The following is a 15361-nucleotide window of genomic DNA, read 5'->3' as shown; positions in this document are numbered from 1 at the left end:
CTAAGTTATTTAAGAATATAAACCCATGTCTTTGTATAGTTTCCTTCTTCTGTGATCTTACAGGTACTTGGTGAAGCTGGGCAAGTAAGGGAGCAGGTAGCTGGAAGCTGTCAAAGAGGAGAGAGATTAGATCGAAGGACTAGCGCAAGGCACATGTTGGTTCTTCCTATTCCTCTTTGTTTATAGTTCATAAAGGAGATACAAAAGTAGTTTTCTCTATTTGTTTCTAAGGTAGCTATCTCACCTTAGTGGGATAGATCAGTTCTAAATAGACACTTTTCTCGGTGACAAAATGGCGACTCCGCTGGGGAGGATTACCTAATTAGTTTGTTTGTGTATCTCTTGTTGTTTATTTCATAAACTTATAAGTAGCAATCGAACTGCATTTGCCATAACAAATGCAAAGTAGACATCTGCTGCTTCAATCCAGTCACTGGATCTATTTATGATTTGAATAGCTGATTCATAGACTAACTGATTGCCCTTGTGATAGCTCTTAGACCCTCCTTAGATCTACCCCTGATTGTGCATTACTGATTGCTTTTACTCGGCCAAAAACCAAAGATTAAACTGCAAACTGTGACCCAGAACCCGGATAGAATTCTCGTTTCTGCCCCAGCGCAGGCACTGTGAAGAGGTTCTGCATTTCAACGCACTTCCTGAGAGGGCAACCTGCGCTGCAATGCAGTTTCTCTGTGTAACAGGTGCGCTCATCAGCCTAGCCCTGTGCAGCTGAGGTTCTTTGCTTCATTCCTTCCAGTTTTGTCTTTGTATTTTGCAGCCTGTGATCAGTATATGACTGTTTCAAACCCCTTTTCCTTACTGATATTCCGCCTCATTTGTACAAAATAACTGTAGATGTTTTTATGTGTTTGTTGAGTCATTTCAGTTTTCCATTGCAAAAGTATAATAATCGTACTGTCGTCCTTTGATTTAGATCTGTCGCAAGTGTCGATTTTGATCATAGGAGAAAGTTTATTTGCTGTTGATGGTCGATTATGCTTTTACTTTTTTCCGTTGGTTTGAATCTGTGACTTTCTAGTGTCGAAACGAGTATTTATTTCAAAATCATAAAGTGTCGTAATCATCTCTACCTTTTGATTTCGAAAAGAAGCTTGTTTGTGTTTATCGCTTGAAGCAAATTCAGATTTGTACCTCAACTTTCTTTTTAGCATCAATACTAAGAAAGTGAAAAACAAATACATGCATGTGCATTTGCATATTGGCAATCTGTTTGGCTTGATTTAGGAAAGTGCATTTACAGTGTGCTCTTTGCTCTTTGTGAAAAGATTATGTCTTTCTTTTCCCCTAGTAGCTAGGATTTTCATTGTTGAAAAGAGATAAAAGTTTGTTTATCATCTTTAGATTGCATTTTAGGAATTACATCTACATCTCATGGTGAACCCAAAAGGAAAACTTCATAAGAAAGATCAACTTAAAATAAATTTAATGAATCTAACAACGCTTTGGAACTTAACGCACAACATTTAGAGGTCTAGGCTAGAGACGTATTCCGACGTCATAAAGCCTCGTAAGTGTTGTCCTCATTTATGGTTGGGTGATTCCTCCACTTTGAGATGATAAGTGCTAGTACGGACTTGTGCTCCCACGTACCGTCGAGTATATATTGGGAGACCCCTATAGGCTTAAATCCTTTATCCATAGGAAGCCATGTCGGCCGCCCTACTGATCGCAATGCACCAAACACAGCATTCGGGAAGATTGACTGCCGTACCGTAAAAAGTATTCTGCAGTTTTGCGATTGGTTTGGTAATCCCTCTACCTAGACCTCCAGAGCAGTCCCTTTCATTCCTTTTCAGACTCCTTAACGGAAAAGGTCCATTTGAGCACTTTTCACTTCAGGCTCATTAAAAATCGAAGGAGACTAGATTCATCTTTTGTTTTTTCTCGACTCTTAAAAACTGAAAAAACAAGTTGTGTCAAAGCGTGTTAAAATTTATTTTAAACAGAATATTCATACCCCTTTCCTACGTTGATCTTGGGTTGAGAAAATGGAGCCTACCAACCAAGGAATTCCCCTTGGTGGAAATCCTAGTCCCTTCTCCTCTTGGGGAGATGTTGGTGTGCCCCATATGGCCACATTGTCGCTTCCAGGACTGACAATTGGCTTGCCAGTATGGCTCTTCTCAACCTCTGTTGTTCAGAACACCACTACTCCTGAACAATTGAATCAGCAATTAGACGAGTCCAGAGTTTCCCACCAGCCTTCTACTTCCTCTAATTCTTCCTCTCCTCCTTTCTCTTCGCTTGATGGAGCTGGTAAAGCTAAAATCCAATTTCCTAAGGAGAAGAAGGAAAAGAAGAAGAAAGAGAAGAAGAAGAAGGAGCCAAAGGCGAATGGGGTAAAACGAGTGTCGTCTAACGAAAATCCACACACTGCACCGACCAGGCCTAAATCGCCATGTGTCATGTGCAAATGAGACCACTTTCACAGAGATTGTCCTTGCATCCCCCGGATACTAAGGGACTGGTCTCCTCGTTTTGACAACCCGGTGTCATCAACCTCTGATGATCATGTTGAAAGCACACCGTCAACTAGTGAAAGTGAAGCCCCAGGACAAAAAGGGAAAGCTAGATTTCCTTGTAAACTGTGCGAAGGCAATCATGCCGTCCACCATTGTCCCCTCTTAGACAAAGCTAATAGAGTTTTGGATGAGCGTCCAGTTTCACCGTTACGACTTCCTCCTGGATATAAAAAACTCTTGCCGAGTTCGTCACTAGTTGAAAATCCAGCTGGCCCGCTCAGGTGGTCGGCTGAATCACCTATCGTTGAAGATAAACCATCTGGATCCATACCCGATGAAAGTCAAAAGGTCGAGGCGGCAGCTGACCCGGTCTTGCCTTCAGAGGTTTCATCTTCAGATGATACAGTCACTAAACAGAACAAGGATGACACCGTCCAAATTCTCTTCATAAACAAAGACTCCGACAAACATGGGGGCAATTTACCCATTCCTTTACCGCAGGAAGGAAGTTCGTTAGAGCCATACCCAGCCGCCTATTCGGTCCCACCTCCAAGCAAACTAGTTGTCTCCTTCGACTAGAATCAACTAGGCAGACCCCATTTACCAGCAAGCATACCATTCCGAATTATCGTTCAAATATATAGAATGGTTATGGTTGGTACGATCATAGATGTGGGGGCTTCTGTGAGTATCGTTTCCTCAACTGCTTGGAAAGCGCTTGGTTTTCCATCGCTTTTGCCTGAGATGAGAAATCTGACAGGCTTTGATAAACGAACCAGTCAACCTTTAGGGATCCTTCTCGATGTGCCAATAACATTGAGAAGGAAGACAGTTCGCATGAACATAATGGTAGTTCAAGGACCCTTGGATTATAACCTACTCCTTGGACGAGACTATATTTATTGCATGGGAGCAATTGTCTCCTCACTCTTTAGAGTAATGTGTTTGCCGCACGAAGGAAGAGTGGTCAAGCTCGTGGACCAGCTTTCATTTCCCGGATCATACAGAGCAAATAGTCATATACCGTCCCTAAATGTTCTTTTCACGCAAGAAATGTCTCAATCCCCAGTCCATCCTCCCGATAAGCGCGAGTAATTTGGAGGGATATGACTGAAACCCAGGGAGCATGCGTCCTGGTCTGCTTCGGCAGGAAAACTTCGGGTATAGGGTAGGTTTCCGTGGGAGAATATGACTAGTCTCTACCCCTTCCGGGATTGGAAGAGGGGTTATTCTAGAACAAGATTCTCTTGTCAAAGTTATGTGAGTTGGCGGGCATCGTCGCTCACCTTTGTTTATTTCGAGAGACATCACCGGAGAAGTGTTTTATTTGCACCGTGAATAGAACAATCTTTGGGTAACCTGTAAGAGGTATACCCTTCCTGATAAAACAAATGTTTTGTCAGCTCAAATAGAGGGTGACCTTGAAACTCTGTTTTATACCTGGGGGCATGCAAACCTTTTGGAGTGCAAGAAAAGAGCGATCATTTATCTGTTTTTTGGATTGGTCGTTTCCTAACTTGCATAAAGAAAGGATGTGGGGCAAAACTTGAAAAGTTGCCGTTTTCATATGAGACATTCTTATCATATGACTAGATTAATCGAGCAGTGTTACCGCAGGGTTCAAGCTCGTTAAAAAATAAACCCGCACCGAGCAAATGTTTCCCCCACGTTTAAGCTCGTTAAAAAATGAACTATCCCCTGGTAAATAACAACCTTGAATGTAGTACTTCAACCATTAAAGCCTTGTTCGTGTTTGCCCGTCACCTCCACATTTTCATTGGTTGATCATTCACCTCCATTTGATTGTTTATCCATTTTGAGGAACAGCTGCGAAGAGTGATTTCACTAGCCATCCTTGTGACATTGCCGTGATTGGAAAATTCTAAACCTTACCTGGAATCAGCTGCTACCCATTTTATCACTCGTTCCTCAAAAGACGAGTCTTCTTTAAGCTCTTTTCTGACTCGTAAAATATGAAAAGATTGCCGAGTTCTGGCCTTCCAGCTCGTTAAAGCGACAGGAAGTGCTATCCCTCCTCTATATTTTAATCTTTTTGGACCTGAGGGATTATTGCACAAAAAGATCGAGCGCTTGTTTTGTTCGGCTCGTTAAAGCTAATCGAAAATTCATCCCTTCTGTATTGTTTTATACTTTTTCGGACTTAAGGGATTAGATGACGAAAAAGGAATTTTGGAGTTACCTTTACGTACCTTTTCAGACTCTCTAAAAATTAAAAGGACCGAGTTATCTTTGTCGTTAAACTCGTTAAAAAGATTAATAGCGACAAACTTGTCTTTAGACGAGAAAGAGTTTCACTATCGCTAGGCTCGTTAAAACATAGCGATGGGTTTGCCCGAAGGGCAAATTATAGAACAAGCATATGTTATCCTCCTCAAGCTTGACAAAAATAAAGAGGTACTGGTCAGCAACGACTCGGGAAAAATTGGGAAGAAAACTCAAAGAATCTTTATTGGTAGCAAGTCGCTCTTGAACATGACACTTTCGCTCCGTGCTCGAGTCGGGTTGGGTTATTTCATTCACCGGTCACATCGCCATGGTCACGCCATACCATCCACATTTGGGGTTAATGCTACCAATCCATCACATCAGTGTCACCGATATGTTCAAGAGAAGTCATCCAGAAAGGCCATCTGTGTCCCGCCCACTACCATACATTATACTCCATTCTTTCATGACTGCCACCTTGAACCATATATCATCAGATTGTTTTCACCTCCATCAAAATCATTTGCTTCGTTCTATGTCATTGATGTGGGATTCATTAAGGCCCTCCTGTGATGGATCACTTCTTGTCGACATCAGCTCATTATCCAAGAAGTTGATCTAGGAACACCCCATTCAGTACTTTGAAGCTTGCATGCCTCAATGGCAAGTTTCTCGCTTCCAGCGATAGGTTTACATCAATGACCTTCGACCGAAAGATTTTGCGTGGTGTTTGACGCCAAGTCCTTTATTCACACCACATGAATTGTACTGCAGTACCTTGAGGATCATTATCATTATCAGTGATTCCTCTCGCGCTTGTTAATATTTTACATCATTGACTGGTAATCAAGCGATGTCTTTCCATGTCCGACATCAAAACATTTCTCACATGGATCGACTTGTACTTCGAGTGAAGGTCAGACAAGATTGAAGACCCCGGATCTAGTTTCATCCATCCGGGCTGCGATATATATTCAGGAAATAAAGACATTCAAATGTACATCATTAGAGCATAGATAATCATCCTACCAAAATGATGATGGCTCTATCAGAATCATCAGTCTACCATCAGACGATTGTCTGTCCTATGTACATGAAAATGAATTTATAAAGCTGAGCATGGGAATGCCCGCCTCAGCTAGATCATGAAAACAGTATGAAGATAATGTATTGTATTGTATATCATTACAGGTCTCCTCCCAGCATTGAAAGAACTTCGGATCCTCATAATAAAGCATTTCACCTGATAAACGGCCTCATACTTTAAGGGGCAACTGTTATAGGCATTTTTGTGCCTCACAGCTCTAAGCATGAAATGTCCATAAACAAAGGGCTCCTAAGTCCCTAAAAGTGTTGTTCCAACCCCTAAAGGAACAAGGTCAACAAATTACAGCTTCTCCCAGACGTTCTCCACCAGAAACTGCTCAGAAGAAGTCAAATCAGGATCATTTCAGCTGCTCCACTAGCCAAGTGCGTTGCATAGCACCTAAATCCACTAGCTAGGTGCGCTACAACGCACATAAATGCACTACCAGGGTGCGTTGAGCAGGAAATGACAAATGGCAGTGTCATTCCGCGAGGTGGAGAGACAATGGAAGCTTCCAGAATCTTCTCCCATGACACTTGCCTCACTGAGTTCGACCAAGGATGAGTAAGAGGCCTTCAGTCTCCAAGTGGAAGCAAGAACTGACAGAGAGAAGCCACTAATCAAATCATAAGCTGACTCATCCTCCTTGCATACATCTATAAATGGATCCCTCATCCTAGAGATCCAGAGGCTGGAATTTTGCACATTGTAAGGAATTGTTGTTGGTTTTGAGATACATATCAGAGAATCGGGTGATCTATGCTTTGTTGGGGGTGAATAAGGGACTTCTTTGCTGGGAGGTTGATGCTGGGTCAGGAATCATCGGTTGTAACTCCTCTTGGATCTTCTTGTATATCAATAAAAACTATTTGAGTTTCTTCTCCATGCTTTTGTATCATTGATGCTTGTTACATTTGTATGGTTAACTTAAATCTAATCCTGTTATTTATGAATATAAACCCATGTCTTTGTATAGTTTCCTTCTTCTGTGATTTTACAGGTACTTGGTGAAGCTACGCAAGTAAGGGAGCAGGTAGCTGGTAGCTGTGAAAGAGGAGAGAGATTGGATCGAAGGACTAGCGCAAGACACAGGTTGGTTCTTCCTATTCCTCTTTGTTTATAGTTCATAAAGGAGATACAAAAGTAGTTTTCTCTGTTTGTTTCTAAGGTAGCTGTCACACCTTAGTGGGATAGAGCATTTCTAAATAGACATTTTTCTCGGTAACAAAATGGCGACTCCGCTGGGGAGGATTGTCTAATTAGTTTGTTTGTGTATCTCTTGTTGTTTATTTCATAAACTTATAAGTAGCAATCGAACTGCATTTGCCATAACAAATGCAAAGTAGACATCTGCTGCTTCAATCCAGTCACTGGATCTGTTTATGATTTGAACAACTAATTCATAGACTAACTAATTGCCCTTGTGATAGCTCTTAGACCCTCCTTAGATCTACCCCTGATTGTGCATTACTGATTGCTTTTACTCGGCCAAAAACCAAAGATTAAACTGCAAATTGTGACCCAGAACCTAGATAGAATTCTCGTTTCTGCCCCAGCGCAGGCACTGTGAAGAGGTTCTGCATTTCAACGCACTTCCCGAGAGGGAAACCTACCCTGCAATGCAGTTTCTCTGTGTAACAGGTGTGCTGATCAGCCTAGCCCTGTGCAGTTGAGGTTCTTTGCTTCATTCCTTCGAGTTTTGTCTTTGTATTTTGCAGCCTGTGATCAGTATATGACTGTTTCAAACCCCTTTTCCTTACTGATATTCTGCCTCATTTGTACAAAAGAACTGTAGATGTTTTTATGTGTTTGTTGAGTCGTTTATAGTTTTCCATTGCAAAAGTATAATAATCGTACTGTCGTCCTTTGATTTAGATCTATCGCAAGTGTCTATTTTGATCATAGGAGAAAGTTTATTTGTTGTTGATGGTCGATTATGCTTTTACTTTTGCCTTTGGTTTGAATTTGTGACTTTCTAGTGTCAAAACGAGTATTTATTTCAAAATCATAAAGTGTCGTAATCATCTCTACCTTTTGATTTCGAAAAGAAGACCCCGGATCGTGTTGGCCAATGAGCGTATAGTGTGATAAAATTATTGGGCAGGTCAAAGGAGTTGAACCCGTGACCTCGCCCCAACAAACTCCAAGGTTTACCACTATACCACCGCCATAAGACTTAACCAACTATGGTCACCGCGTATATTTGAATTCATAACGGTTTGGAGTTTATGGGTTACGAGGGAATCAACCCATGAGCTAGCCCCCTCCCATGTGAACACACATAACATAATGGTTATGGTTAATAGTCAGAATAACCTGCGCCAACTAAACTGTAACAGCAACCATATTACTGCCACCATATTTGATCACCATTGTAATTAATGTTAAAGTTCAGTGAAACTACATGGGTTAATGCGCCTAACCATGATGTTCAATTCCACATGTGAGCTCTTCCACTTAATCCACCAGCTAACTGTGGTGCAGTTAAATTCTCAGTGTGGACACAAGCAATTCCTCTAGCTAGAGAGAGCGGGTCTAGCCACGAACAAGCAATCTATGGAAAATATCCTTATGCTAGACTCAATTAAGAGGGCCTACATCTAAGAATGTTATTGCACTTGGTGATGATCTTGTTTCCTCACTCCAGGTATCTTATGTTTCCTTCCTTCGAATACCTGAAACAGGAAAACATCAACAACAACAACAACAACAAACATGATAGAATACAATATTGTATTTAGCCTACTCAATAGGTCAAGGAACATTAAGCCATAAAGATGTAAAATGGCACTTCATGTAGGAAATCAATCCATAGTTGCATTTATATAAATCAGAAAGAGATTACAACTGGTGCCTTGACGTTTCTAGTCTCCTTCGACATATCCAAGTTCCCACACTTCTGCTAGCACTGCATGGATATCTCCAACAATGGATGTTTTAAGGCCTCTTCCCCTCTAGTCTCAAACCAAACCAAAATCACACTATTATCGCTCAAACATACATTAGAAAGCTACAAGCTATAGATGATTTGATGGTTATTCAAACTTGCTCCAAAACTACAACTAGTTTTCTCTTGGGAGGAAGAGAGGTTTATATAGCTTGGATGGATGGGAGATGGTACCTCCCATCATGGGAGGAGGTCTTATCTCTTGATTTTTTTCCATCCTAATAGGGGAAAGGAGCCTAAACTAACTTCCTTGGATCCATCCGGCCCAACCTTCCTTGGATCCATCCGGCCCAACCATCTACCAAACTTCTTTTACGAAGCTTTTAGACATGGAAGCTTCAGCTCCATATTTAAAAAACCTTCCAAAAGAGTATTAGGGCGACTAGAAAAGGGATCAGTCACTCTGTATGGTGCGAGGGCTACTTTCAATCTGTACAAATTAGCATGAGGATGAAACTCATCAATAGTGCTGGTCATGTAAACTAGGATAAAAGGAATATTCTTGGGAAATGATGCAAAGGAGAATCATTCTACTCATGAAGAGGGACATATTGGGAGTTTCGTCATGATGGGAAAGCATGTCAAATTCAATATAGAGGCCCTCCATGATAGTGGAATGAGGAGTACAGGGGCAGTGACAAAATGATGTGTAACACTAACATTTTTACATAACTGCACGAATTAGCACTAAGCACGATTAGTGGTTAATTAATCCACAATTAATGTTAATTAACCTCGAGTTTAATTCATTGGAGATTTTGGCAATCTCTCCTTTTTCGGTGGGAACTCCAGTTTTAGTGGAGTTAACTGGAGTTCGTCTAGCTTTATCAAAGGTTTACTAGGGAAAATAGTTTTTACCATAATTGCAGAAAAATTCGACCAAATTGAGATCAGAAAAAGGTGTTCCTAACTGATTTGGACATTCTGAGCACATTGAAGTAGGTTTTAGGAGTAGTATATCTTTGTAAACAACACGCTTTCTATTATTGAGCTAATACATGTGCCCAAGCCATGGAAAGTAGACCAATGAGATGTAGCCAAGGAGGGATGAAATCCTTCATCAAAACCCTATGTTAAGTGTTAAATTTGATGATTTTCTATATATTTACTTGTAGTTTTTCATCATTTTACTTTCATGCTATTTTGATCATGAATTTTAACATAAAACTTGATCAATTTACTTGTTTTCAATCACAAACAGTAAAAGGGAACCTATGCACATGAAGCAATTGACAAGAATTTATTTATAAATCTAAAGTTGAAATTAGCACGTGAAAAATAACATTCAACAACACATCAGGTAGGTATCAGAGCGAAGATTCTTTTTTTGATTTCTTTAGTTTTGTGCAAGTAGGGTTTTAATGGTTGCAGATTTGTGAAGTTTTTTGATGCATTACAAGTGTGATGGCAGCCTCAACAAGTGATGATTCTAATCCATCTTCCTTAACAAGATTATTTGAAGAAGAGATGTTGCAAGAGCTTATCATCATGAGAGATATGGTTCAAGATATGTATGAATATAGGAAGGAGAACACTATAGTTCAAAAGAATTTGGTGGCCATGAAGGAGGAGAAGCAAGAGCTTCTTGAAAAGATGCACAAGATGGAGATTCAACTCCATGATGCGAGGAAACCCTAGCCAAGTATGCCCATGAAAATGAGGTATGAAATTCAAGTTTATCTTTAATTTGCTCTCGAAATGAATGTTTTGGTGCATTTCAAAGAAAATAAAGGAATATGGTCCAAATTATTGATGAATATGGGCTATGAAGGTAAAGGGTTAGGAAAACATGCACAAGGTATAGTTGAGCCAATTTTTATTGACGAAAGGTCTAGGTATTTTGGTATTGGTGATGGAAAACGTGATGGAGAATGCTACAAAGCCAAGGAGGCACATGAAGGTGTTCCAAGAAGGACTTTCATTACATGTTCATTACCTCAAGCTTGTGAAGTTTGTGTTCATGTTCACTTGTATTTTGTTGAGGTTCTTAATCTATCAATAGTGTTTTGTTGCAATACCATGGGTTATGAAAAACATTTTCACATAAAATAATAATTCATTTCAATGACAATTGTTGCTATACTTTTTTTTAATTAATCAATTTAATTAAAAAACAAAAAATGAGATAACTAATTTTGACTCAATTTTTAATACATAATTATCAGGGAATTTAGACTTCTGTGATCCATAACATTGTTTAGTAATCTTCGGCAAAATCACATAATCAATCTTTTGTCGACGCGTTTCGAACCAACCAGTGTGGTTCATCGTCAGGACAAGTTGAAGAACTGATCTGGCTAAGCTTGATTAAAAACGGTTATATTGCAACGGCTAATTTTGACTTAGTCAAACTAATAATTTTATTATTAACCGAAACCTACTATTATTAGTTAATTGAATATAATAAATACAAAGTTTAAATATAATGGTCATTATATCTATTAAAAACCTATATTTATTATTATTCTTAAATTAATTAATTCCAAATAAATAGTATTAAAATACTATTAATCTTTAGAATTTAGTTACAATGGTAATTGCGTATTTATTTAATAAAAAAATTTTATACCTAATGATCCAATGGTAAAGATATAATGGTTAATAAATTATGGTAAATTAATAATGGTAAACTACATATAATGGTCATTAATAAATTATATTATTATTCCCAAATTATTTAACTCTAAATAAATGGTAATAAATTACTATTGTTTTTAGAATCAAGTTATAATAGGTAAAAGTTTAAATCCAAAAAATCATTTTAATTTAAAATTTTTTAATTGTAAAGGCCCATTCGAAATTAAAATAATAAGTACTAACCAATAATCTATATTTTCTTAATAATTTATAGTTCTAATATTATTAAAAAACAATAAATAGTATTCTAGTTAAATCATTAATATTCCTAGAATGTAGTTACCTAAGGTAAATGCCATAATTAACATACATGTTTATTAATAATAGTATATTCATTAACCTAATGTTATGGTATATCATATACTTTTCTAATAACTTCTTGTTTATCAATCAACCTAAAAGTATTCTAACATCTACCTAATAATTTTTTTAAAACAAAATTAAAATTTTTGAATTCTATTCTAAAATACACCTATATTATAATTTTTTTTCATAACTTTGTATTTAAAATTAAATATCTATAATTGTGTGTATTGTGGTCGGACTCCCCAACTCTATAGAGTCGAGATGTGGTACATAGTATAATATAATATAAACATTTTAATTTTGCAAAAATAAAATATAAATAAAATTTAATTAAACTTAATATATGGAATGATAATTCAATGTATTTAGAAATTTTAACTTTTACAAAATAGAATAAAAATAAGAATAATGTTATAAAAAATAAAAACTTTGATATTGATTTATGATATTTACTGTATTATATTAATTAATTTGTAAAATACAACTTAAATCTATTTAAAAGACCATTACCAAAAATCCAATTTCTACCGGATAAACTCAATTCTAACTCACCTTAAACCATCTCCATTTGGCTGGTGTGCTATGGGATTTTCTTTCACCCGCCAGAGAATCCCATCCCCCTGCACCAGATTCTCTCCCACAATAAACAATCTCCTTCTCTACTCTGGGTCAAAATATCTCTCCAAAAGAACAGCCAATCCCTGCACTTGTAGAACCTGTAGAAACACAGATCAATGTTGAAATCAATTCCCATCCAAGCTGAACCTCACTCTGCAGTACAACCCTTCTGAGAAACCAGCATTTGTCACTTGGGCTATAATCGCATTTGCGTATGATATTAGTGTTTTATTAGTTTCAATTTTTTTAATGCTGTAACGCACCAATAATATTACGTTGTAGACGCACTAGTTTTCATGATCTCGGTTTTATTGGTATTAATTCTAACGTACTTGCATGTGGAGTTAGGGTTTTTAATGTTTCAGAAATAACAATGCACAATAATTTTTTTAGGTGAGGTAAAGATTCATTAATGTTAAAATATAAACGTGTAAAAATGTTTCATAAATATTATAGGATTAGAATTGTTTAAAATATAAACATGTAAAAATGTTTGAGAAATATTAGTAGTATTTAATGTATTTATATTCTATGATTAAATTTAATATTATTAGTTTGATAAGCATATGATTAATAATTTAAAATTATATTTATATTTTTTTATGGGTTTAAATCTATTTTCATTACAATATTAAGTAAGAAAATTAAATTTTATCTCTCTATAAATTTAGAAATTGATATATTAATTCAATTACTCTATTCAATTGCCAACTACTTTGATTATTTCAAGTTTGCTAATAAATTGCTATTGCTAAATATTAAAGTAATAATGATAAAAAAATATTGTGTCAAATGAAAAGAAAAACTATATATTATAAGGCATGTTCTTGCTAATTTTATATTAGAATCAGAATATAAAAATTTTAAGAGTGGAAAAGAAGATATATGAGTTTGAAAAGCTCTTAATCCAATACTCTTATTCATGACTCCATCTACTCAAGAACTTGAAGTAACAATAACACAACTCACACTAGAAATTACAAGACATTGAGATTACAAAATTTTGCGAAATTTTTCTATACTTGAAAAAATTATATCAAACAATCAATTAGTTTTCTAAATATCTATGAAAGTGTTTGGAAAATCATCAACCTTTAATAAAATGACTTGAAAAATTCATTAAAAAAACAACACTTTTTAGGAAGTCTTAAAATGATGAATAAAACTGGGCTATCTTTAGAAAAAAAAAAAAAAAATTAAAACAATAAATATTATAAACCATATAAAAAATTCAATAAACAAACCATATAAAAAATTCAATAAACAATATAAAAAATTCAATAAACAATAAAATAAGAGCTGGTTATTTTTTATACACTTCAAATTAATATATATATATATATATATATAAATAAAAAACAAAAAACTTAAATTTAAAAAAATTAAATTGTGATTTTCTTTTAAGAAATTTCTTATTTACATATTTTTAGATCATTTTATATTATCTTTTAATAATAGAAAAATTAATTTAAAAACCTTACCGATTTTACTCAACTGAAATTGAAAATTTCTAACTGTTATATCGGCATTAGAAGTCCGAATACCATAAATATACAAAATTTAAATAATGTAAGAGGAGTCAAACTACCACAAATATATAAAATTAAAATATTTTTATAATAACTTTTGATGGAACAGACCAACACTTCAGGTGGCATAACTCACTCCATTCAAATCTCTACGACTGTTGCATGTTTGATCAAGGTAGAACCTTCCTCATAAACACCGTTCACTTCAGTCCACTGCGCCACTGACGGGTTGAACAAATACGAGACCCGTGTGTGAATGGCGGTTCCGCTTACAAAAATATAGTGGCGCCATTGTGTAGCACATGGAAAATCGACAAAATGTTGCGGAAGAAAAGCTACAGGTGTCCAAACCCTTTTCGCAGCATCATACTTTATTACTTCCTCTTTCGTGAATCTATATAACTCTCCACTAAAAGAAACAACACCACAACTTCTCGCGACATCTGTACTCAATCTCTCACTATCTTCACACCTTCTCCACCTTCGCGTAGTCGGATCAAAAACCTCGGCATCTCTGTTGAACTGGCCTCCGCCTAACACCATGAATTTACCTTGCATGAAAACACCATGGCATCCCTGGCGATGCTGTTGGTTCATAGGAGGCAGAATATCCCACTTGTCTTCGGCCACGTTATAAACTTCTGCAGACGCGAGGGGAGTGCCATGTTCATCGATACCGCCGGCCACGTAGACAAGTCCATTGGCAGAAGAGACAGAGCACCCAAAGGAATATCTAGCTGTAGGCATGTCAGCTCCCCGGGTCCATGTGGTGGATACAAAGTCATAAACGTATACCCTCTTCCTATAGTGGTAGAATCCGCCAATGAGAAGCAGTTTCCCATTCACAGCAGCGCACCGACACAGTGGTGTTATTCTAACAAAGTCTGGATCGTGGATGGGAGGTAGCATCTCAGAAGTCCCCGTCACAGGGTTGTACACCTTTACTGCACAGAGAATGTCGACCCTCTTATGCATTTGAATGAAGCAAAGGAGATGCTCGCTCGCCTCACATATCTTTCTGTCAACATAGAAACTAGGGCTACTCAGCATAACCTTCCAACTTGTGCACACAGCTTTCAGATTATTGTGTGATGAGTAAGGCACTCTCAACAAACAACATCGAATGACGTCGTCTGCAATAACGTCCATCGCAACACTTCAAACAAAAGACAGACACCTATTTCGTGATCAAGTTTATTACTGACTGATAATGCTCCGAAAGTGAAGGTGAAAAGTTGAAAATGAAGTTAAATATATGAGCAGAATGGGGCATCGCCAGTTATCCACCCAAGTTATCCGTGTCGACTGAAGCTGTTCACTCTTGAAGAAGAGAACTGAAGTGATCAAATGTTCTTTATTCATACTATGAACATGTATTAATTTCATTCATATATTAATATAATAACTTTGAAATTTATATATTTCTTAATTTTTATTTCTAGTGTTGGTCGGTTAGTTTTATTATTATTAATATTAATATAATAAAATTTAAATCTAAATACTTTATTTTTATTTCTAAATCTAG

At 36.9% G+C, this 15361-nt stretch overlaps 1 protein-coding gene across 1 annotated transcript; it reads right to left on the bottom strand.

Moving 5' to 3' along the window:
- Positions 1-13977: 13977 nt before the first annotated feature.
- Positions 13978-14985, bottom strand: LOC149242619 (F-box/kelch-repeat protein At2g44130-like). The gene has a single exon (XM_089370905.1). It carries the CDS (start codon positions 14983-14985, stop codon positions 13978-13980), a length of 1008 nt encoding a protein of 335 aa, XP_089227031.1.
- Positions 14986-15361: the final 376 nt, after the last annotated feature.

This window comes from Pinus tabuliformis, chromosome 8 (assembly GCF_031772625.1).
Source record: "Pinus tabuliformis cultivar Carrire ecotype Pingquan chromosome 8, CPIR1, whole genome shotgun sequence".
Classification (NCBI taxonomy): domain Eukaryota; kingdom Viridiplantae; phylum Streptophyta; class Pinopsida; order Pinales; family Pinaceae; genus Pinus; species Pinus tabuliformis.
The sequence above is the reverse complement of the archived record's forward strand: the minus strand, read 5'-3'. Positions and strand labels throughout refer to the sequence as shown.

Bases quoted from the DNA above. Each gene is read 5' to 3' on its own strand.
- LOC149242619 (XM_089370905.1), bottom strand. From the start codon at position 14,985: ATGGACGTTATTGCAGACGACGTCATTCGATGTTGTTTGTTGAGAGTG.